The sequence below is a fragment of the Ambystoma mexicanum genome, chromosome 11 (assembly GCF_040938575.1).
Source record: "Ambystoma mexicanum isolate Mex_15411 chromosome 11, UKY_AmexF1_1, whole genome shotgun sequence".
NCBI classification, from domain to species: domain Eukaryota; kingdom Metazoa; phylum Chordata; class Amphibia; order Caudata; family Ambystomatidae; genus Ambystoma; species Ambystoma mexicanum.
Window position 1 is genome coordinate 545,110,910 of NC_090934.1, and position 22,604 is coordinate 545,133,513.

Here is a 22,604-nt window from a genome sequence, read left to right on the forward strand (position 1 = left end):
TATATTTCCCCCTCACTGTTTCTTTAATGTTCCCTCCCTGGCACAAGTAGATGACGGCTGTATGTATACATCAGGCCTGGCAGTGTTCGTGAAAGAGGCAGGATAGCTCTCTGACGCTATTTAAGAAACAACTGAAAACATTTTTATTTTCTTAATTTTAGATCTGAACCCCACTGACTTTCTGCTTATGAACCCTAGTTTTAACTCTGCTTTTATGTTTTTTGTTATTGTTTTGTTCAATTGTCTGCGCCATTATGCCTCAGGGTCCATAGAGCGCATTGCAAATAATGTAATGTATGGTTAGGGCCCATATAACAGATACATAGCGGCCGCACAAGTGCATGTAGGAATAGTGCAAACATTGCCCTAGTGCAAAACACTTTCTATCAATGCATTTTTGCATAACAGCAAAGGACTAGGACTTGGGCAAACATCTCCCTGGTGCAGAAGTGCATTCAAATAATATGTTTTCTTCACTAGGATAATGTCTAATTACACTTGCACCAATGCAAAATGTATGTAACATCGCCCCACACGTTTGTCAACGTTCTAAAATCCTAGTGGAGCTGTCCCTCAGACTAGACACATATGTAAGGCTCAGACAGGACATCTTCTATGTTAAGACAACAGACATATCTCTTTTGTTTCACTAATTTACCAGGCTCGGACCTCAGCCAAAGAGGTGCATTTGGTGTTAAGGAGGCCCATGAAATCTATCAGCGTAGGTCATAAAGCCATCATATAAGTCATGAAATAACTGCTTAGAAAGGAAACGGTGCCACGTCGTCAGCGATAAATGTTCCTGCACTGGCATCAATTAATGCTTGAATAATAACTTGAACATTTTTGAAAATGCGTGGATTACGCCCCAAAATATGAATTTGTTGTTTTCCATTAATTGAACACATTCTGTCCTCAAATACTTGCTCTCTATTTGAAAAACATACATGTACTTTGTCCCAATATATCAGCTGTTCTTTTTCTCAAAATGAAACAAACTTGTTATTTTTACTTAATGCTTTTTCCACAGGCCACCTCCTTCTCCATTGCCCACCGACTGCCTGCGTCTATGGCGTGTAAGTGAGAGTGGCCTTGTGGATGGTGTGGGCAGCTGGACTGTGGTAAGGATAATAATTTCTAACATGACCACTTGGCATGTGGGGCAGTCACCCTGCAAGCTAGCTCTACACCACAGCTAAATCTCAGGTACTGCCTGCCCCACAGGTTCTCGTCCCAACCGGAAGCCTTTAATTCCTTGCTTCACTGAAGGACTAAATGTGATCAGATACCAAATTACTGAAACGACTTCCTATCAATTTGCTCCCAGCAATATCACCCCATTTCTGATGCCCAATGTACCGTCTACAGCCACCGCAGCTCAGCCAGCGTACGCGTGCAGAAGGAAAGCTCGGCTCTTCTTAAGGATTCCTCTATGACCTCAGCCTCCACTGGAGCCCAGGTACCATTGCGGGAACTAGAGGGCCCCCTCTACAATGATCTCAGTTAATGCAACAATGACTAAACATCAAGTTCATCCTGGTTATCTTCCACCTCTGACCCTGTGGACCTGATTCTGACTAATCTTCCATCCATGAGCACTGGTCTTCATGTGATTCACTTTCCATTGATGATGCTTGTAGTCTCTTGCCGCACCTTGAAATCTCCATCAGCAAAGACTATATTCCAGCTACATCCCTTGCATCTCTTGCAGCCTCGTTAGCCTTCCCAGCTCTTTAAACATGTCTTAACTTCTTCCATAAAGATGTCCATGTTCCGGTTGTTCTGAAATCTCCATTCCTTGTCCGCATCCTTAAAAGCCCTTCCTTGAACTCCAGTCCCACGAACCATAGATCCCTTTCCCATTGCCCTTATTTTGCCATTAATTTGACAATTATATTTCACCGAACCAGAGTTCCTGGTGGCTGCCCAAGACGATTCCTCCTTGGCTTCTTATACCAGCAGTGTCACAGACCTGAGTTTGCTTCATCTGCCAGCCACCTTTGACACTAATTGCTGGAGCGTGTGTTTGACACTGATTGCTAGATTGCTTGCCCAGCACAGGGATCTCTGGCACAATCCTCTCCAGGTATGAATCTTTATTGATACACCATGTACAGTAAGTCATTTTCTCTTTTGTCTCCTTCGCCGGCCCTTTAAAATGTGGTGTACCACAAGGCTCAGCGCTATCACCGCACCAAAGTGCTCCACAAACTCGTTTTTCCACTTGCATTCCACCTCAGATGAGAGGCTAAACCAGGATATGGGTGCCCCAGGCCGTTTTGGGGTTGGAATACATTCTGTTGATCAATGGGTGTCACTTAATTGGCTTAAGTTGAATATGGACAAAACAGGGTTTATGAATGTAGGTGGTAGCCCTCCCCTCTTGGGACCTTGGTGATGGCCCCAGGAGATGGGCTTTGCCTCCTTCCCCTCTGGTTCAGTTTATAATATCAGTTTCAGTTTTTGTCATGGCTTCTTCGCTCATTCCACAGATTAATGCTGTTTCCAAGAGCTATTTTTTGCCATGACGTTTTAAGACCTTCTGATATCTCTGCTCCTGTGGCCATGAGGCTAAATTATGGAAATACATTGATTTTGCCCTTCCAGATCTTGCCGCTTCTACAGTTCAGAACGGGGCTCAAGACCCGCCTACACAAGGAATGGCTCCTTCCAACACCTAGTTCCACACACCCTCCACTCACCACCCTGCCTGAGACTGGATGAGCTACTCACCCCCCACCCCTCTTTGCCTGTAGATCCCTTGCTGACTAATTGCCCACCTTCCCCCTACCCTGGTATCTCCCTGACCTCTTGTTTCTCTGCCTCCCTGCCCGTGTTCTTTCCCCTAGGATTGTAAAGCGATTCATTGCTACTAGAAGCTAGGGCCTTGCACAATAAATACCCTTATATTTATTATAACATTAATAATAAGAATTATCATTATCATTATTATTATTCTAACATTGTGTCTTGAAAGGATACATAAATCAGCCCCTTCCCCTAAAGTTCCCTTCCACTGCAACACAACTGTTCTCTTGAAGGAACTCCATTGGATCCCGATTTGTCAAGGGATTATGTTTAAAGAACCTCTACTTGGTCTTCCGAGCTGTTACTAACTCTGGTACTCCATTTTATATAGACAATGCTAGATCCTACATACCTAGTGGCACTATCCACTCTTGCTCAATTAGGTCTCTGACAGTGAACAATCTACCCTTCCAAATGATGTCTTGAAATAATGTCTTAATTTTCTGACACAGTTTGAAAATACATCTGTTTATTTCCCTGTTCATTAAAAATGGTATGCAATATTCCTATGTGTATTGTCCACCCAGCTTAGTGGCAGTATATGCTTTTGGGTGATAGTGTACTTTATAAGTATACATCCATACAGTGCCTCATATGATGAAGAACAGCCTAATGTGCCTTTAACCACCTCATCTGCACAGCTACCGGCTCTTGTGGCCCAGCCATTTCATATGCCCAGTTAGAGCCTCATGTACCAAGGTACAACTTAATTTGTCAAAGGCATCCTCATAGCCATGCACACCTTCAAATGTCCCAGTTCAACCATCAAGTGTCCAGAAACAGTCTCATATGCCCACATATGTCTACCTCACATTACCAGGATCAACCACCAAGTAGCCTGATAGAGCCTTTTCTTTACTTTGGAGCAGCATGAGGTGCTCATGTGCTCCATATGCCCAGCATCAGCACACTCGATTCCCCATGTACTGCCATCATATAGAGAGATAACCCTTTACAGGCGAGGATCAGCCTCAAATGCCAAGGTCTGCCCCTTTTCCAAGCCCATCCTACCCACCAAGATGCTGGATCGTACTCGGCATGGCAAACTTTGGAGAGCTGTACATGTCATGCCTTGGTGTCATGATTCAAAGTATTGAAGGTAGGAATGAAGGCACGTTGCAGGACAGGCCTCTACAGCATGAGGTGGAGTGCTCCGGAAATGTGCATGGTGGGCGACATATAAAGCAATGGTGCCCATGTTGAAGACAGGCCATTGCCAGTAGGGATTACCTATGGTTCTGCCTGTTTGACCTTACCACCAATAACCTAACTCCTTGCATGCCAGGATCCTGTGTAAGCAGCCTTTGAGGGCCAGATGGTGATTCTCCTCCATCCTCATCACACACACATACTCTGCTTGTGCAATGGGGAAAGCACATACATTTTCCCCAGACACATATGCATTGAAGAATCCTCCACTCTTACCATATTTATAAGTGATAATCAGTCATGGATTTGGCAGGAGTAGACATTTCATTGGTACAGGACGGCACAAGTGAATGATTTCACGGTTGCTAAGCACTGCACAACGCTCCTGCACATGGACTGCAAAAGGATCCCATTTATTAACAACTTTTTAGAGGAGCAGCTGTATACCTCTGCATGAGACCCCGCCACCCTCCTCCCATATGTTGGAGACCTGAGACCGTGCCATGTTTGACTCCTGCCGTTGTGCCAATACTGCAGAAAGAAGATACCCATTAAGACAACCCTATCGAATGTATCCCCAAAGTGTTGACAACCCAAGGGAGCAACTCCCTGAAGGAATATGAAAAAGAGCAAAGACAGAAGCTAGTGAAGTCTCAAGAGACATAGCAAAACGTCACGAGATACTGGCTGAAGAAGATGTATGGATTCTACAGAAACTAATGACGAAGTAAAGAGTTAAGTGAACTTTTAAATATGAAGAAGTAATGCAGAAAATCAACCGTTCAATAACTGTACAGATACTGAAATGCAAGTAGACTAAGTCATCATAGAAGCTGGCTGTACGCAGTAAATAGAATGCAGGCATAGCCGCCATTGTTTAGGAGCTGGACATTGGTATCATGAATTTAGTAAGCCAGTACCCATGAAGAGGGAAGGGATGAAACTGTGTCACAGCAAGAATAAGCAGAATCGTGGAGCTGCATGGGGAGGTTGTCTGTCTTTGAGTCAAGACTGAAGCAGCCAAGCTCAGCTATCTATTCTGGAAAGGAGCAAACGTGCGAAGGATGAATCATCCCTTGTTAAGGTGCAAAGAAAGAATACCAATGGTGGCAAGTTTCATTCAGTTAGAGAATTTAGAACCTACAAAATGGACCAAAACGTGGTCATGTGGGCCAAGGATTAAAATAGAGTTTGAACTTGGAGTCCCAGAACACTATAGTGAGTGCTCTCACCTCCATGTATTCTAAAGACAAGGATACTTTACAAGGCCAAGTTCAAAGACAATCTTCATGGCAGAAGGCACGGCCGATGAGAGATGCTGGGCTCATTGGGAGGGGAGGTAGTGCCATGCCCATCTCCTTGCACCTTGCTCTGGGCTTACATGTTGTTAAGTAAACCGAATGTTCCAGACATGGAACAAGCATGCCAACCAATCGCAGTAGTCCATATGTTGAAGGACCATATAGTTTGAAGACCAATGAGAAACTGTCTATCTAATGTTTCTGAAGATGACATGTTTTAGAGGTAGGCATATGTTGTCTACCTGATAGTGGACAGACAATCACAATCCTAGTTCCTATAGAATGTGTACTTCCCCTTAGCCATTGCTGACCCTTGATAGGTTTTTCATTGTTTGCCACGTAGTATGACATCACCTCTGATGTATTTTTGATATAAAATCTATTGTCGTGTAAAGATCGCTGAGAGAACCTGAGCGTACGTCCATTGATGTTCGTTGCAAACGCCCTGTTTTAGATAATTGTTAATAAAACAGTACTTTGCCATCTTCCTGAGTTGGTTCCGTTGTTTCGACTTGGAGTTATTCTGTGTGATCCCATCCATTGCATACACGTTACTAAAGGGCCCTAAACTCAACTTCACCCTCTTTTCACATAGCTTATTTCCAGTGGCATAGAACAAGGTAAGGGGCACCCCTGTAAAATGTGATGGGAGCTCCCCTTACACAGCGGCTAACCAGACACATACAGAAACATTGAGACACCACTGGGGCTATTTAATCGTGTGTGCTCCCTTGCACTGCAGGAATGTCTGACCTGTGTCTATTCCTTACTGTATTCACCACAGTAGGATATACAGCAAAACTGCTAAACTTGCTAATATGTTTTCTGTGTCCGAGTCAAAGCCTTTTCTTTGAGCAAGGAAGAGCACATGCACCCGCCTCGTATGTCCTGTATCTGTCGTCACGCAAGGGAAGTGAAGTAAAGATGGTGTTCTTACGTTTGCCTGCTGTTCACTGCAATGCACACAGCAAGGATCAATGCCAGACAAACAAGGGCCACCACGACTATCAGCCAATCTGCAGAAAAAAAGAGAATATATTATTATTATTATTATTATTATTATTATTATTATTATTATTATTATTATTATTATTATTATTATTATTATATTTATTTACCAAGCGTTTGCATTAGTCACCATGCAATAAGAGGCTGCATCTGTACAACTGTGGCACCGAAAGAAAATAGTGACAGGCAATAAGGATTTCAGCCTAATTACCAGGAGGGTACCCCTTTCTAAAGGATGGGTGACCAATTACTAAAATGAGGTACATGTCAGCCCAGCATAAAATATAACTTCTCCCTACTTGCCCATTAGATGCGCTGGCCTACCACAGTTGAAGCAGATTCTCTTCCCCATCTTTTTTCTGTATCAGTGGATATAAATGAGCCAATTTTCTTCGGTAAAAATTGGGCCAATCTGAAGTGTTTTTTTAGAGCATCTCTGTCCTAAAATGAACTCGGGCATTGCTTATGGAAGCAGCGGACTCAATCTTTTGGTCTGACATGAGAGAACTTTACTGTTTTTTTTGTAGAGCTATTGAAGACGAATATTGTAGGGGACTGTCAAACAGTTACTCCATGATGCGGAACGAATGCATCATCGTGAAAGCTATATTATAGTAGCAGCCATTTTGTAGAAGCTAGTGTAGCTGATTATGGCAGGGATAAAGTTGGTGCATTTTGCTTTTAATTGCTTGTTTTCTTTGCATGTTGCTTATTACAGTGTTGACCTTTCCACTTTCGTGCTGCATTACATTGTGTTTGTTATTTTTGTTGTGAATGTTATTATTATTGCTAAAGTCAATGGTTTCCACTGTTTGTGTTATTAAAGAATGCTGCCATAATTGATTAGCAAGCTCACTTTGTAGTGCTCCCAATCATTAATGGCGGCCATCATAATAAGGTTTGGCGAAGGCAAAAGGTTTCACTTTGCAAAGGCAGAGGGTAAAGGTCTTGTAAAGACTACACAGACAAAAATATGTCTTACCCTCTACATCTGAGAAGTCAGAACTGTTTGTTCTGTCAATGCTTGTGGTTAGATTTACTCTGCTCTGACTATTTGCCACAGCCGTCCTCACAATCTAGATGACTTGTGGTGAACAGGTAACGCCACAGGCCTTGCTAGGGGGGAGCTGAGGGGGCTATAGCCCCAGGTCTTTTGGTTGTAGCCCTGGATAGAAGATCAGGGGTTGCAACCAAAAAGGCTAGCTAGCCCCCAGCCCTGACAGTCCCAAAATTAACACAGCCCCAGATTTTTTCCAGACCTAGCAACACCTCTGGGTAATGCCAAAGGGACCAAGGTGGCCTGACTCAATGCTCTGTCTAAAGACAGTTCAGTGGCGCAAAGAAAAAGCTGGCCTGAACTATTGAGGTCAGGTTATTAAGTAAGCATTGGCTGCTTTATGGCATGTAACCACCATCAGAGGCAAACAGACTTGCAATTGCCTAGTTCAAAATTTCAATATGCAGGGAGCGAACGCCCTTCAGTTATAGCCCTGACATATAATATATTTTTTAAAGGAAATAACCATCTGATTGGGGGCCTTTTGAATTAATTATTTGATTTCTCCCTGCTCAGATTCTGATACACGCATCATCACACTGCTGTGCAGATATGCTATTTAAAAGCTGTAAGAACCCAACATAATTCTTTCTAATGTAAGAACATTTTGGCACAATCGAACACCACAAATAGTGTAAAAAAACTCAGCCTAAAATAAAGAGTAACATAATAGTGGCCAAAAGATAAAGGGTGCACAACCATCGAACTATTGAATACATTACATTTTAGTCATAGGTTTGAAAAACATAAAAATGCTCCTCTTTTGCTAATTGCCCAAAATTCCCAAAAAACAAAAATATGCAGAATCGGTCAATCCTACCACACCCTTTCCCTTTCATCTTTGCCAACCCGTTTTCCCTCCGCAGCCTACCTGCTCCTCTCACTACAAAACCATCATCCTTACTTCTATGTAGAAGGGGTAATAAGATCTGAGCAAAAATGTCACCAGTAAAAGAAATTGCAGGAAAAATGCTGTGGTTTGACCTGTTAAAGGTGTACCCCATTATACCATTTAAGGGGAGCAGGGGTTGCGGGGGTGTCCCCTGCTCTCCTTAAATGGTATAATGGGTCCGGGGGTTACAGGGGTATCCCCGCATCCTTTACATGATTGTGGAAGCAAAACCACAGCATTTTTGCCACAATATTTTGTATGCACTGCCATTATTGCCACGTTTTTATGAGATAGAAGCGTAAAAGGTATTTTATTTTTTTTACCATACATTTGTTCCTTTACAAAGTTACTATTACTATACATTCTTGATGTGGACCCTCTGGAGCTCATTTAGGAATTCCCCGTAAATAGCACAGAGGGGACCTGTTTCCAGAGGCATAGCCAGGATTGTCTAACAAGTGGAGCCTGAAGCTAGTGTAGTGGGCCCACCGCAGTGACGTTAACATATGCAAATGCCCACATAGTGCTGCTGAGTGGTCATTTACAGGTTTTGGGTGGGCCTTGCCCACTCAGGCCCTACCCTGTCTACGCCTCTGCCTGCTTCGTGTACACTTTTGCGAAGGCAGGTCCCCTCTGTGCAATTTTCAAAATGGGCACAGCGGAGTGCAAAAGTGGAGAGCAAAAAGGTGGCGTACAAGCATTCCGCCATGCAAATTGAGTAAATGCTGCCAGCCATGTACACAGGGCAAACAACATTTACAATGCGTTCCAATGGAGTCCGCCTGCTTTTTGCTGTTGTAACATGCAGGCGACGCGATAGGAATCCACAGCATTTGCACCAGGATGAAAATATATGTTGGTGCAAATGTGTGGAGCATTTGTATGGCGGAGAGGTGGAACCTTAACTTACGACCTGCAACTCCTCTGAAATGAAAATGCACCATGATGCAAATTAAATGCAGGGAAAAAAAGCCCTCCATAGGGCTCTAGCGCCTTTTCTTTGCGTTACGGCTCTTTAACAATAAGTAGTTATCCAGCTGCCTTTTTGGCAAGACACTTGTCAACGATAACAGCATCTTACCTGATCCCTTTACTTTACAAAGAGGTACAAACCAACCTGGGACGTAGGGTGTTCTCTTGCCGCGTGGTTGCTTGGTTGTCAAGAGTCCTCCCGAAGCAGCATTGTCACCTTCGCCAGCTGATTTGCCATCATGACTATTGCCGTCACCACCATGTACATGTGTCCAATCAACACCTGAACACAAAAGTAAAGCCATGTCATAGTACAGTGTCAGGCAAGGGCCCCACTAGGTGGAAGCACAGATTCCAAAGCAAAAAGGCATTGTTCAACTTATTCCATCATCCTTACAAACAGGTGAACACATAGCCTGGATGAAGACTTGCAAAAAGTTCTGCACATCTCGTGAGCTTTCTCAAGACCTGATTAGAGGTGTCAGACATGGCAGTCAGTCATTCTTGAATGTTTTTATTTAACTTAAAGATAAATTGTAATCAATCACACCTTGGCTGTTGATGATTTCTATTGCTCGATTCATGGAATTTTATCCACGGTTCAAAATGACTTTGAAGTGCTGACACAAAGCCTGATTCATGGAACTGTGCAAAGTGTATTTTTGCAGTGCAAAGTCAGCTCCAAGTCATTTTGCAGTACAGCATGACTTTGCACTGCAGAAATACAGGTTGCACAGTTCCATGAATCAGAGTTTGTGTCGGCAGCGCAAAGTCACTTTTCAGCAATGCAAAGTCACTTTGAACCATACAAAGAATTCCATCAATCGGGACCTTAATCTCTATGAAGGACGCAGTTGCTATTGCTTGTTAAAGAATATACCAAACAGTAAAGACCTGCATGACCACAATGGGGTGACTTAGTTATTAAATTAAGCATCATCACAGTGATTCAGAAGCATCCCAACAGGATTTAATCTGCGTTGCCTAACATTAGAAAGACTCAACAAGTCATATCTCTACATATAGACATTATAGGTGGTCCGTTCTCAAATTACTTCTGAAGTGCTACAAAGGTGGCATTCAATTTGATAACTCAGTATAGCTATTTATCAGCATTATCCATATCATGTGTCGATAAAGCCTTACACAGAACTTATTGTATGTATCTTCTTTGTCTGTGCAGTTCATCACCAGACTTCAGTCCAAAGAAACACCTCAATAACCATTTATATTTGATTCGTCATTACAAACTTTCTCCGTTCCCTCCTTATTATAGAGTGGTCATTTCAGTTCATACCGTAATATATCAGCCCATTCAGATTAACTCCTGATGCTATCTGTGACAAATCAACTTCCGGGGCACCAGTGGTCCAGGGATGAATATCGGTTCCTAAACCATCAATCAATCCACACCTCTAATACATCAGAAGGGACCCAAACAGATTGGAAACGCATGTAAATTATAAACTTCCTTGTCCAATGTTGGCAACGTGGATGGATCGACAGGCTTTTCAAGGTTGTGGATCGTTGTTTAGTTGCAAAACAGTGAAAATACAATTATTACCCAATGATAAAAGGGACTGTCCAGTCAAGGTTGTATAAACATATCTAATTTATTATTATTACAACAGACAGTTCTAGCACACTACAAAATACAACCCACCCTGTAAAGGAACACAGAGGACAGACAGTTTCATGAAGGAAAGGGATGCACTCTGGATACTGACATAAGGGTAGTCGGTAAAGCAATCAGTCCACACTGGTCAGGGTTATTTGCTTTCAGCACCAAGGGAGCAAGGGGTCGTAAATGTCAATAGGGGCTTTCGGAGAAGAACCAGAGGGACAGAATCACAATGTACCTGGTGCTTGAGATGATCTTGGTGCTCAACAGGGTCGAGTCCGTTCCAGGATGCTTTGGCAGCTCCTGTGACAGAGTGCAAGACAGGAGAGAGCTGCAAGTATCAGGAGGCATGCAGTTTGGCAAGCAAGGCTGGACAGAAGGCTGTAGGCTGGCCTACATGGCAGCGCAGGTCTGGTTGGCGGATCTGGAACACTGGTCGAGGCATCTTGGACGGCTTTAGTGACTGCAACGTGACACCAATCAGTGGTGCAGCCGGTCGAGGCTCAAGGGCTCGTCTGCCTCAAAAATATTCTTAAAAGATGGACGCTGGTTGATGCTTGTCATGGTTTTCCTCCTAGCATCTTCGCTGGGCTTGTGTCATCCTTTAAGGTGGACAGCCCAAAGCTGAGGAGACTGTTTGCAGCCAACGTCTTTGTTCTTTGTTCAGAGACTCTTTGGCACTTCCCACCCAGGAAGCTTGCTTGCAGAACATAGCAGGGCATGTTGTGTGCTGACTGAGTACCGGTTCTGGAGCTGCTGGACAGGTCTTCTGAGTTTGGTATCTCCCTATGTTCCTTGGGAGATGTTATGGGGCGGGATTTTGCTTCCTTCTTGGAAATCCTGGCCTTCCTTCACTGGCAGAAGCTTTAAGGCAGACTGTACCTTCAGCCAGGGTCAAAAAGAATCCTTCTTGTTACTCCTTGCAAAGCCTACCTTAATGAACCAATCCTGGGTCCCCACCAACAAGCTTCTGTTATGCGTGAGGTGAAAACCAGAGTGCGTTACAACAGGAAAGGTAAAGGGGTGAAAACATGTACTTCTAAGTCCCACCCATCTTTCTGTATATTCTGGATCAAAGAGTCTCACTGGTTAATTGAGCTCCCTCTAGTTTCTGATCATGGCACAGATTTTCCTTGAAGTTTGTGCCGAGGAAAGATTTTCTGTCTCCATCAAATCACACACTCCTTCCCTCTGAAAGGGGGGTCTTCCTGCAGGGGTTGCCTACTGTAAACAGTTGTCCAAGACATGATATTCACTGCCATTCATACTAAGGGGTGGGAACTGACTTCAGGTTGACACAGATGCATATCAAAAAGGTGTTGGGTTTTCTACCCTTTGTTAGTTCTTTGACCAGTCCTCTTCGCAGGCCTGCTTCAATGAACTTTTATCAGTATGCGCTGCCACTACACACAACTGCTAATGAATAGGGCAGATCCATGGAGCCTTTCATATTTGAATGAGGCTGGCCATGGCAGCAGGAAGATGTTGACTTCTCCCTTCCTGAGATGCTTTGATGTACCCGTGGCAGTCACATTCCAGCTAAACATGCCAAGAGGACTGCATTTGTAGGCTGTGTCCCCCCAGAATACACTTGACTATGTGTTTGTTGTGCAGCGAGCATATGAAAATGTGTGCGGATTAGCTCCAGCCATTTTCCGGAGGTTGATCTCCCAACATTCCATTTCATTATCAAATTTCAAAAAGCCCAGTCGAGCGCACACTCCCCGTGCGGATGGTCGAATTCCTTATGCTATCAATTAGGCTTTATCATTTGATACGACTTCTCCGATCAGCTTCTGCTTCTGGAGTTGAATTGTTTAGCCCTCAGAGACTTTGTGATGGATAATCATGAAAACCATTATGTTGATTGATAATGTACAAATATTGCATTTTTTTCTTTGTTATAAAATGTTCACATGTCTTCTTAATGTGCAGTACAAGATTGCACAACACACGTTTTCCACATCAAACACTCCCTGGGATTGTGAGTAAAGCAAATTTGAAACAGATGTTTGTTCTGAAAAATAGCTAGAACACAAGACACCTCTTACAGCGAGTAAGCTACCAATGATATTCAAGCATCATTGGGGCTAAATTGTTTTAAAGTGGTAATTGCCTGATAGAGACCACCAACATTTTCACTTCCGTGCACTGCCAATGTGATTTTCCACATTTGCAAAAGGTAGTGCAAAATAAAGTTTTATATCAGTCGAAATGACCTTTTTATTGCACTTCCTTTTGCAAAGCATACATGTCACCTGCCTATGTAATCTGCCTGCTTTCAGGAGTTGGTAAAAACAGTCAATGTTCCATAGGAACTTACAAGTTTTACGCAAGCATGACTATGTTATGCTAGGGTAAAAACAAACTTTTTTGCAGGTGAACACGAAATGCACATTGGAAAGGGTCATATTCATCTGCAGAAATGTGCAAAATACCCCAAAAATACCCCGAAGTGTATGGTGGTAAATATAGTGGAACCTTTTAATCCAGGTTATAAGGCTTTTTCTACGCTCCGGCAGACTTGAAAATGATCCCCTATGTATTTTGCAAGGTTGGCTGGAAAGGTCTATAATTAAACTAATATTGATACCATTAGATGTTTGGTCCTAGACTTTCTTTTGTAGTGATATTTGAAGCATCATTGTTATAAGCATCGTTGAGCGTGCTATTCGGGCACTCTCCCTTGATACATTTTTTCATCATGCTTTCAAATTATACAATTCAATTGGTTCCCCTAGAACAATTAGGTTTCGAACTTGGCAGGCCAAAAAACACGGCTTGGTGCATTAAGGATGAAGAATAAGAGCTACTATAGTGTAGCAGTATTCATTTTCAGTACACTGTGGTATCCCGACACTACGGGTGGGGGCTCTATCGCCTCGCCTGAGTGGCAGGCAGCACAGCACACCTGTGTGCTTTGTTTGAACGGGGGACTGTGCGGCCTACCTCTGAGCAGGAGTGCTTTCCACGCTACCCAATTATTTTTACGTTTCGGCTCTGCAAAAAACATAGCGCAAAATAGTGAGAGGCAGTGAGGCGTCAAAAGCCTGGCCCGCCGCCCCTCATTATTATGCTAACAGCGTAGACACACTGACTGACAGGGGAGGAGTCCTCTCCTGTTGGTCAGCATGTTGACGTTGTGAATAGGAGGGCCATTCAGTCCTCCTTGGAGGTGCAGGACTTGTGGAGGGCGCGAGTAGGTAAGGTAAGTTTTCTTTATGTATGTATTTGTGTATGTTGGTATGTTTGTTTTATAAATGTGTGCATGCCAGGAGTTGTTTGAATGATGTGTGAAACCACAGGTGACAGTGTTGTTTGTCTGTGCATGTCAACCCCTACCCTTAAATGCTGTGGTCCCGCTCAGCTTGGACCTCTTAAATTTAGAGGTGGGGCTGCTGGGCGCATAAACATATTTTTTGCTTTACCCTTGATGCACAGGACATTCTCAGTCTCTTGTGCTGGGTCAGCTTCTGACACTGTTGCGCTTGGCCCGTTTCTTTTTTCCCCTCTATACTTCCCCTTTGGCTGAAGTTATTTAATCTTTTGGTCTTTCTCATCACTTTTACGCAGACGATACTCAACTCTTCTTGTCTTTTTCTTCTTTCACTTCTGAAATCCACAATACATTTTCGGCATGTCTTTCAGCCATCAATTCTTGGATGACAGAAAATATTCTTGTATTAAATTCTGCCAAAACCAAGCACTCTTCTTTCCAGCAAACAAGATTCCATCTCCTCTTCCTCCTTCCTGAATTTCCTTCCCTCCGTCTCAGCTTCCTATCTCCCGCACAGCTCGTAACTTGGGACTGTACTTTAATTCTGATCTACCTTTCTCGTATATTCCTTTATTTTACCGCTCCTGTCATTATCACTTGTATAACATGTGTAAAGCTCGTCCATTCTTAACATTTGATGCCACTAAACGTTTGATTTCCCCACCAATTCTTTTCAGACTTTTCTATACTGTTTCTTTATTCATTCTTCCTCTCTCTCGCCTTGCACCACTTCTGGTTATCTTCTCTATCTTCTTTCTCTGCGGGACTCTATTGCCTCTTCTCTCTCTACTCTTGGTTGGCTCCATTTTTATTCTCACCTCACATTTAATTTTCTGTGTTTAAATCTCTTTCCAGCCTTGTGTCTGCCTATCTTTCCTCTCTTGTATCATTTCCTACTTGTTCTCTTTGCTCCCAGTCTCAATTTCATCTTGCAGTTTCTCCTCCTCCTTGTGCTAATTCATGTTTTTGTTCTTTTACTTTGATAGCTCCTTTCCATTGGAACTCTCTCCCACTCTCTCTCCATTCATTTTCTTCATTCTTTCTATTCCGTTCCTCACTGAAGATGTATTTTCTTCAATCTGACATACAAGTCTGATTGCTCCTATATTGTGACCTGCATTTCCCATTTTATTGTATTGTTTTTATGATTCTATGTACAGGGCTTTGGCTTAAGGTGCTTTATAAATTCAAAATAAAATGCTAAAATACCAAAGAAATACAGTACAATCCATCCAGGGTAAATCAAACACGATAAGTGAAATGTTATTAGATAGTTAGACTGGCCTATATTCATTGTTAGCCAGTCTAGCCATCTAATAACATGTTTTCTTTATTCTTAATGCACAGTAACTGTACATCAAGGGTAAAGCAAACCTGATAAGTGAAGTGTTAATGCGTGCCTAACACTATGTTTGCTTTACCCTTAACTGTGCATCAAGGGTAAAGCAAATATAGGATAACACAATAATAAGACTTATGTGGCTAGACAGTCTAGAAACTCAATGCACTTAATGTGTTTTCTTTGCCCTTGATGCACAGTTATTACATGGCTAAACTGGCTTACATTGGTGGCTCCAGTCTGCCCATATATTCTTTGTGTGTCATGGCATTTGTGTACTTTGCATCGAGGGTAAAAGCAAACATACGTTTGATGATGTGGTACACCAGCCTATCTTGGTATAGCCAGTCTGGATATACTTTCTATCTGTGGCATGGCATTTTATACTGGCTGGGAGTCGTGTATTACTCACATGTAGTGGTACAGCCTCCATTTACATGTATGGGCACAAGCAGCATGAAAATGTTGTATATACTGGCATATGTTGTGGGAAAAGGCATCATGAAAATGTGTTGGAAAATGGTCCTGCGCACTGTTGGTGACTTGCATCTTTTGGGTTTTTTCATGTGCTACCTTAGAAAACTGATTAATGCCTTTGGGGAGCACCCTCCACACACTTTTTGGCCTGCATTACAGCAGCCTACACACCCAATGGGCCCTTAAAGGCAACTGAAGGAAACCATCTCCAGCCTTGCATGGCCTATTGGAAATAGGGGTACTGTACGCCAAGGAGAACCACGCTTCCATAGGAAAGCCAGCCCAGGAGAGCATCCGCAGCAGCGAGTTGCTGCGGATGGAGAGCTTAATCTTTTCACTGTTCTAGCTCTCAGCGCCCCATTGCATAGTATGGAGAAGCTGCCATTGTTGAATGCTTCGGAGCTTTGAAGTTTCGCGGGGTGCTGATCCTCCAGGAACTCCTGTTGCTTGAGGGAAATAGGGATGTGGCCTATTCTATCATTACTGATTATGTCACCTCAAGAGAGAGGTTCCTCAAGCATTACATAATTTTCTCTAATTTTCACTTCGATTTCTAGCATTTGCTATTTTATTTTGTCAAATATTTTCTATATTTTTGAACAGTGAGTGTAGGCAATATTTGTGAAGCTATCCATAGCATTGGATAATGGCACTGTTTCTGATTTTGTCCTTTCGGGTCTCGTTTTCTCTCTTGCTTCTGATTTCCTTTTACGTCCAGGAAGCTACTCCTCAGAGCCAAAAAACCCTGAGCAAATTAGCCTGCCAGATGTTTCTGAATGTTCAGCCAAGCTAGTTTTACTAAAGGGCACAGTGATTTACAGCAGCACCTCACAGGAAGCATTAAGCTAAATGACGCCCATTAAATCCTGCTTGTGCAGCACCTAGGCTCTTTATAAACTGTAAAAATGTGAGAAATATCACAGTGGTCTGGTATCAAGAAAATACAAAGGTTCTGAGAGGTTTTACATATGGGCAACACCACCATTGTTCCGGACAGGAAGCCTCCAATGTGTCAAATAGCTTTAAAATACACGGCTTCTCCATCAGTGTAGAGACCAACATCCTATTTAGTGGTTTGATGGGTTCAGTGCAACACATATGGATCCACATTTAGGATAATGGTGATGATTTTGCTACCAGCAGAGGAGTTATGATTACACAGTGCACCTGGAGGCCTTCTCCGCCACCTCAAACATCACATTATTCCAAGACAACCGTGTGTGATGCCAAGTATGCAATGGGAAGCAGACCAAACTATATTTTCTAGAACTGATATGTGCATCATAAAGAGTCATGGTGAAAGACTGCAGCACTAGAGCACTACTATCAAGCACCAGAGCTCTCAGGGTTCCCTTGGCCATGCGTGAGAAATCCATCCAGTCCTGTTTTTTTTCCATTTGGATTCTCTAGCTCAGAGCTCAGCACAAGCCTGAGAGTCATTCAAGACACTGGCCTCAATCCAAGCTTACAAATCAGTCCAAGCATAAGAGTCATTCTCAACATGGAACTCAGTTGTCACTCACAGGTTAGCACATGCCTGGGAATCATTGTAGACGTGGGCCTCAGGTCCAGCTCACAGGACAGCATGAGACTAGTCCACATTTTAGTGTAAACGTTTTAGTCATTGTGGACCCAAGCTTAACAGGTCAGCACAAGCTTTAGAGTAATGTTAGATGCAGACCTCAGTCCCAACACAAAGCTCATCATATGCCTCTGAGTCATGTGGGATGCAGATATCCGCCTTATCTCACAGGTGACCACAAGCCTGGGAGTCATGCTCAACACAGCCTTTAGGTCTAGCTCAGAGCTCTGCACCACCTGGAGACCCATCCACGGCATTGACCTCAGCGCAAGCCTACACGCCAGTAGAAGCCTGAGAGTCATGCTCGAGATCGAACTCAGCCCTAACTCACAGGTCAGCAAAAGCCTGGAAATCATTGTGGATGTGGCCCTTAAGAGTAGCTCACATGTCAGTAAACCGGAGTTGTGCTGGATGTGCGGTTCAGCAAAAAACGTGAGTTATTCTGGAAGTAAGCCCAGCTCAAGCTTGCAGGTCATCACACTGGTACAATTATCATTCTTACAACTCTGATTGTGGTAGTAATTCTTTACTGTTATTTCGCAATTGGAATCTTATCATACAACAGTGGCAGTAACACTGCTCAAGGCACACCTGGACTGCACGCATTCTTTGCTCAAGGGGTTTGATGATTGTCAAATTTTAAGACTACAGAAAGTACTACACGCTTCATTAAAGGGTGATCTTCTGCCTGGAAAGGAGCTAACCTGTGTCACCCCAGCGGGGGAGCTCCTTCTTGGTAGAGTAACATTTCAATTCCCCCACCTGCTGCTCAAATGCCTCAGTGAGACAGCAGCACCAACCTAATAAAAGACTTAAAAGAGAAAGGCTATGCTCAGAAATCTTCCTGCACTACACTCACCTTGGAAGCAAGACGACCCACGGAATGGCATGGGTTCGATCCCCGGTCCACGCTTAGAAACATCTGGGTATAAACAACCTATCATATCATATCACTCTAACACTGAAGATGCACAACTAAATCAAAGTCTTAAATTTATGGCAAGAAAGACACACATCAGGCAAACACTTCAGTATCTGAATATCCATTATAACTGAAACCCAGTATGGACAAGGTTTAAATTGTTTTGCTTAGACTTCTCCTCCTTTTAATGGCAACAAGTGATTTGGCGTTTACAAAGTAATCAGCATTTCAAGAAATGATCTAAAGAGATACTGAACTAAATCGTCAAATGGATACTGTGTAGAGGAGCAGGTGGACAAGTTTTTCCTAACTCCCCCCCTCACCACCCTCATATTGGAACAGTAGGAGAAGAGTCCTATATGGGAATCCATGTTTTGTCCCTAACCGTAATGAGTGAACGAGAGCTGATATGCACTCCGACTACTGTATCAAATGTATCCTCGAACTGAGAGAGTGGAAGGATATCGAGTGAAAGGATGTCAGCACACATCATTGGACATCATGGAGGGCTGAGTGAAATCTGATGAGAACAGGGGGATGTCATGAAGAAGGTGTGCAAAGGCGTACTGAAACAATATGAAAATACTTAACGAGTGATGATGTAACTCAAGTGACAAGAGAAATATTTATGAAATAATAGAGTCACCATGTATGCAAGATGAGATAAAGTAACTTGCTGACCAATAAGTGTAAATATGCAGCAACACAAGGTAGATAAGACATATAGAACCTTGCTATAGAGGAAAATATAACGTTGCTAGGATGACCATAATTGGAAGATGGATGCCGGCTCATGCTAAGACTCAATCCAGCTACCTCAGAGACTGATCAGGGTTGCAGAGTCAGAAGATGCTGCAAATCAGCTCTGTTTGCAAAACGAAAAGGAGCCTATGTTGGCCTGGGATCAAGGACGCTACTTCTAAGGAAAAGCTGCAAGGCACAAAGGGGTGCAGATGGATAAGCCATGGATGTGAGACATATTGCTCTTAGGTTAAAGAAGATGAAAACATTTGCAAGAGTCAAGTATTGGACAATTAAAAGTGTATTAGTTCTATACAAGATAGAGTGAGCAAGTCTCTAGAGGCCAAGAGGAGCAATGACACCCAGCATAATTTAATCAAATAGTAGTAAATAAGAAGTCACAATTGACAAATGTGTGGTCTCTTCATATGTGATTCAAAGTCGAAAACAAGGGCTATTTATTAAGCTGTGGATGGAGATAGTGATGTGCTTACACTCCCTTGAATGTCACAGAACAGAGAGCAGGCTACAAGATCAACTACAGATGGGAGACGTTGGCTCATGGTCGAACTGATGAGAGATGATGGACTAATTGTGAAAGTGGGGTGTGATGCTGGCTGAGCCGAAAGTCCATGGTTGGGTGGGGATGCCAACCAATCAGTGGGTTTATGGGGCAACCTGCTCTACAAGTTTGCATAAACCAATCCACTGCCATTTTGTCTGCTATAATCAGCATTATACATATTTAGAGGTAGTTTGAGGTGTGCCGACAGCCAATGGTGTACTAACCCCTATGTATTCTATAAGTGTGTATGTTCCCCTAACCAATCCCTCCCATCAATAGGTTTCACCGTTTGCCATATAGGATGACATCATAGATGATGCATATTGGGGTACAAAACCTCTGTGTAATCAAGTATGTGTGTCAGTGTGCAAGCATCAGTCCGATTTCTGCCAGTTTTTCCTGCTTTATTAAATTGAGAAGAAAGTAGTACTTTGTCATATTCTTTGAGTCTGTCGGGTTATTTGGTTGAGATCTTTATTGGTAATCCCATCTAGCACAAGAGACGCTCCAAGGTGCTAGATCACAATTGCAAGCCCCAACAATGAAGTAGATGTATTTACTCCACAGCGAAATATGCACGCACGAGAGATGGCACCTGGAAAAACAGATTGTGGAAATTAGGTAATGAGCGTTTTTTTGAATGGTTCACCTAAAATCAATGGTCAAAACATGGAGTGACAACTCTTATAAGACTTTGTCTAATGGTTTGGGGGAGCTGAGGAGGGAATGATGATGGTGGGATAACACTACCTCTGGGAGATCAGAGGAGGTGGGTGAGGGATTTGACAACCCAGGTTCTGTTGAATGGGAGGAGGTGGGTGTTGACAGTGGGATGTATAAGGTTCTGAAAAGGCAAAGGAGGTAGGCAATGAATGTGGGGTCAGCGAGGAAGAGCTGGGGATTGGAGTTGACTTCAGGATATATAGGGCTCTGGAAGAATAGACCATATAGGGGCCAACTGTGGGATGGCTGCGCACTTTTGGAGCCCCAAAGAAGACTGTTAATGGAAGGATGTCTGGAACTCTGAATGGGAGGAATGTTGATAGTAAGGAGGCTTGGACTAATTTGGAGGAGAGTGGGTGGTTGTTCATGGTGATATGAACTCTGTTCTGATGGCGCAGGGGAGGTAGATTCTGACTATAGGATATCATACGCTCTGTAGGAGCACATGAGAAGGATGATAATGGGGGTGAGCTGGTCTCTGAGGAGAGAGGGTGTAGAAATTAAAAGTCGGATATCAGCACTCTGTAATGGCAGAAGAGGTGGTTGTTGATGGTGAGATGTTCATCTTAGTAGGATTGGAGTGAGTATGTGCTGACAATGGGATGTCTGATAATCTTGAGGTGGAGAGGAAATCTGTTGTGGTAGTAGGATCTAGGGGCTGTGAAGGAACAGATGAGGTGGCCAGTGATAGTAAGATGGCCGATTCTCTGCTCTGTTGAAGAAGAGGATATGGTTGTTGATAATGATGTGACCTGTACTCTGGAGCAGCAAATGAGGTAAAGAATGACAGCTTGATGACCTGGACTCTAGAGAAGCAGCAGATAAGGGAGATGATGATTGTGATGTTTAGGGCTGTGAAGCATCATAGGACCTGTGTGTTCACATTGGAGCAACCTGGGTGTCAATGGCACAGTGATTGTGGGCAATAGAAGTGAAATGGACTAAGGTCTTTCTGGAGTAAAGGGGACTGATGCTTGGGGTGGGAATGTACAGGCTTTGAAGGTTCAGAAAGAGAAGTACTAGGTCATTGTGGCATTCCTTTGAGCAAGAGCAAGTGGGAATGATGGTGCAATCAACAGAGCTCTATGGCCCTCATTACGACCCTGGCGTTGGACCATGGTGCTAGTAGCACCATGGTCCATGCCGGTAACTTACCGACTCCGCCATGGCGGAATGGGGAATTACCGCCCCATTCCGAGGTTCGCGGGGCGGTAATTCCCCATGCTGCCATGGCCCTTCCCCATTCCCGTTTTTGCCCCATAGGGCTCAATGGGAATGGGGAAGGTGCTAAGTACGGTGCCGCAAATTGCGGCACCGTACTTAGCACCAAGGTCCCTTTGTGGGTTGGTTTTTAACACCTGCAAAAAGCAGGCGTTAAAGTCTCCAACCCGCAAAGGGACCTCGTAATCAGGCGTTAAGGGTTTAACGGCCCAGCCACCTTTTACGGCGCCGTTAACCCCTTAACGCCTGGGTTGTAATGAGGGCCTATATGTTTGTGTTGATCACATCGAGTTCCATGACTCTGGCAAATTAGATATGATGTGATGTCCAGAGCTCTGACAGGCCAGAGGAATTTCATTTATATTGATTGGGTATTTATAATGTGCCTATACACCAAAAGATGTTTCAAGGTGCTACAAGGCAAAGGGGGTCGAAGGGGAGAACAGGGATGAATAAAAACTAAAACAGTCCTACTAGGTATTCTGTCATTCGAATCGTACAAGAGCTGTATTGGTTATTGATTGTGTGTTTAGGAATCCTCTCATAGACATAGGACAAAGGTGCTTATGTGTTTGGAACTGCCTGGATTCTAGAGGTGCTGAGGGCTTGAGCGTTGATAGTAAGCTGACCTCTGCCATGGAAGAGACAAGGAAGCAGGAGTGAACTGTTAGATATCCACAGACTCTGTAGTAGCAAATGTAGTGGGTTGATTGTGCGATTGAAAAACTCTGGAGGAGATGAGTGGCTATGTCCTCATTGTTGGATATCTGAGGCTCTTGAGAGGATGGGGAAGTGAATTGTAGTGGTGGGATGCCAGGGGTTCTGAATGAACAGATGGGGTGGGTGTAGACAGTGCTATGACCTGAACTTTGGAAGAGAAAATAGTTTTAGTGATGACGGTGGCATGTCAAGGCTCTGGAGGTAAGTATTGATAGTGGAAGGACCCAGG

General features: G+C 43.4%; 1 protein-coding gene across 1 annotated transcript in view; it reads right to left on the bottom strand.

Annotated features, from left to right (window-relative positions):
* CD44 (CD44 molecule (IN blood group)) overlaps window positions 1-22,604 on the bottom strand; it is a 203,465-nt gene that overhangs the window by 11,739 nt on the left and 169,122 nt on the right. Inside the window, exons 6-7 of the mRNA XM_069623363.1 lie at window positions 9,333-9,470; window positions 6,196-6,274 (exon numbers count right to left, since the gene is read on the bottom strand). Coding sequence (XP_069479464.1) covers window positions 6,196-6,274; window positions 9,333-9,470 — 217 coding nt within the window. The remainder of the gene's footprint in view (window positions 1-6,195; window positions 6,275-9,332; window positions 9,471-22,604) is intronic.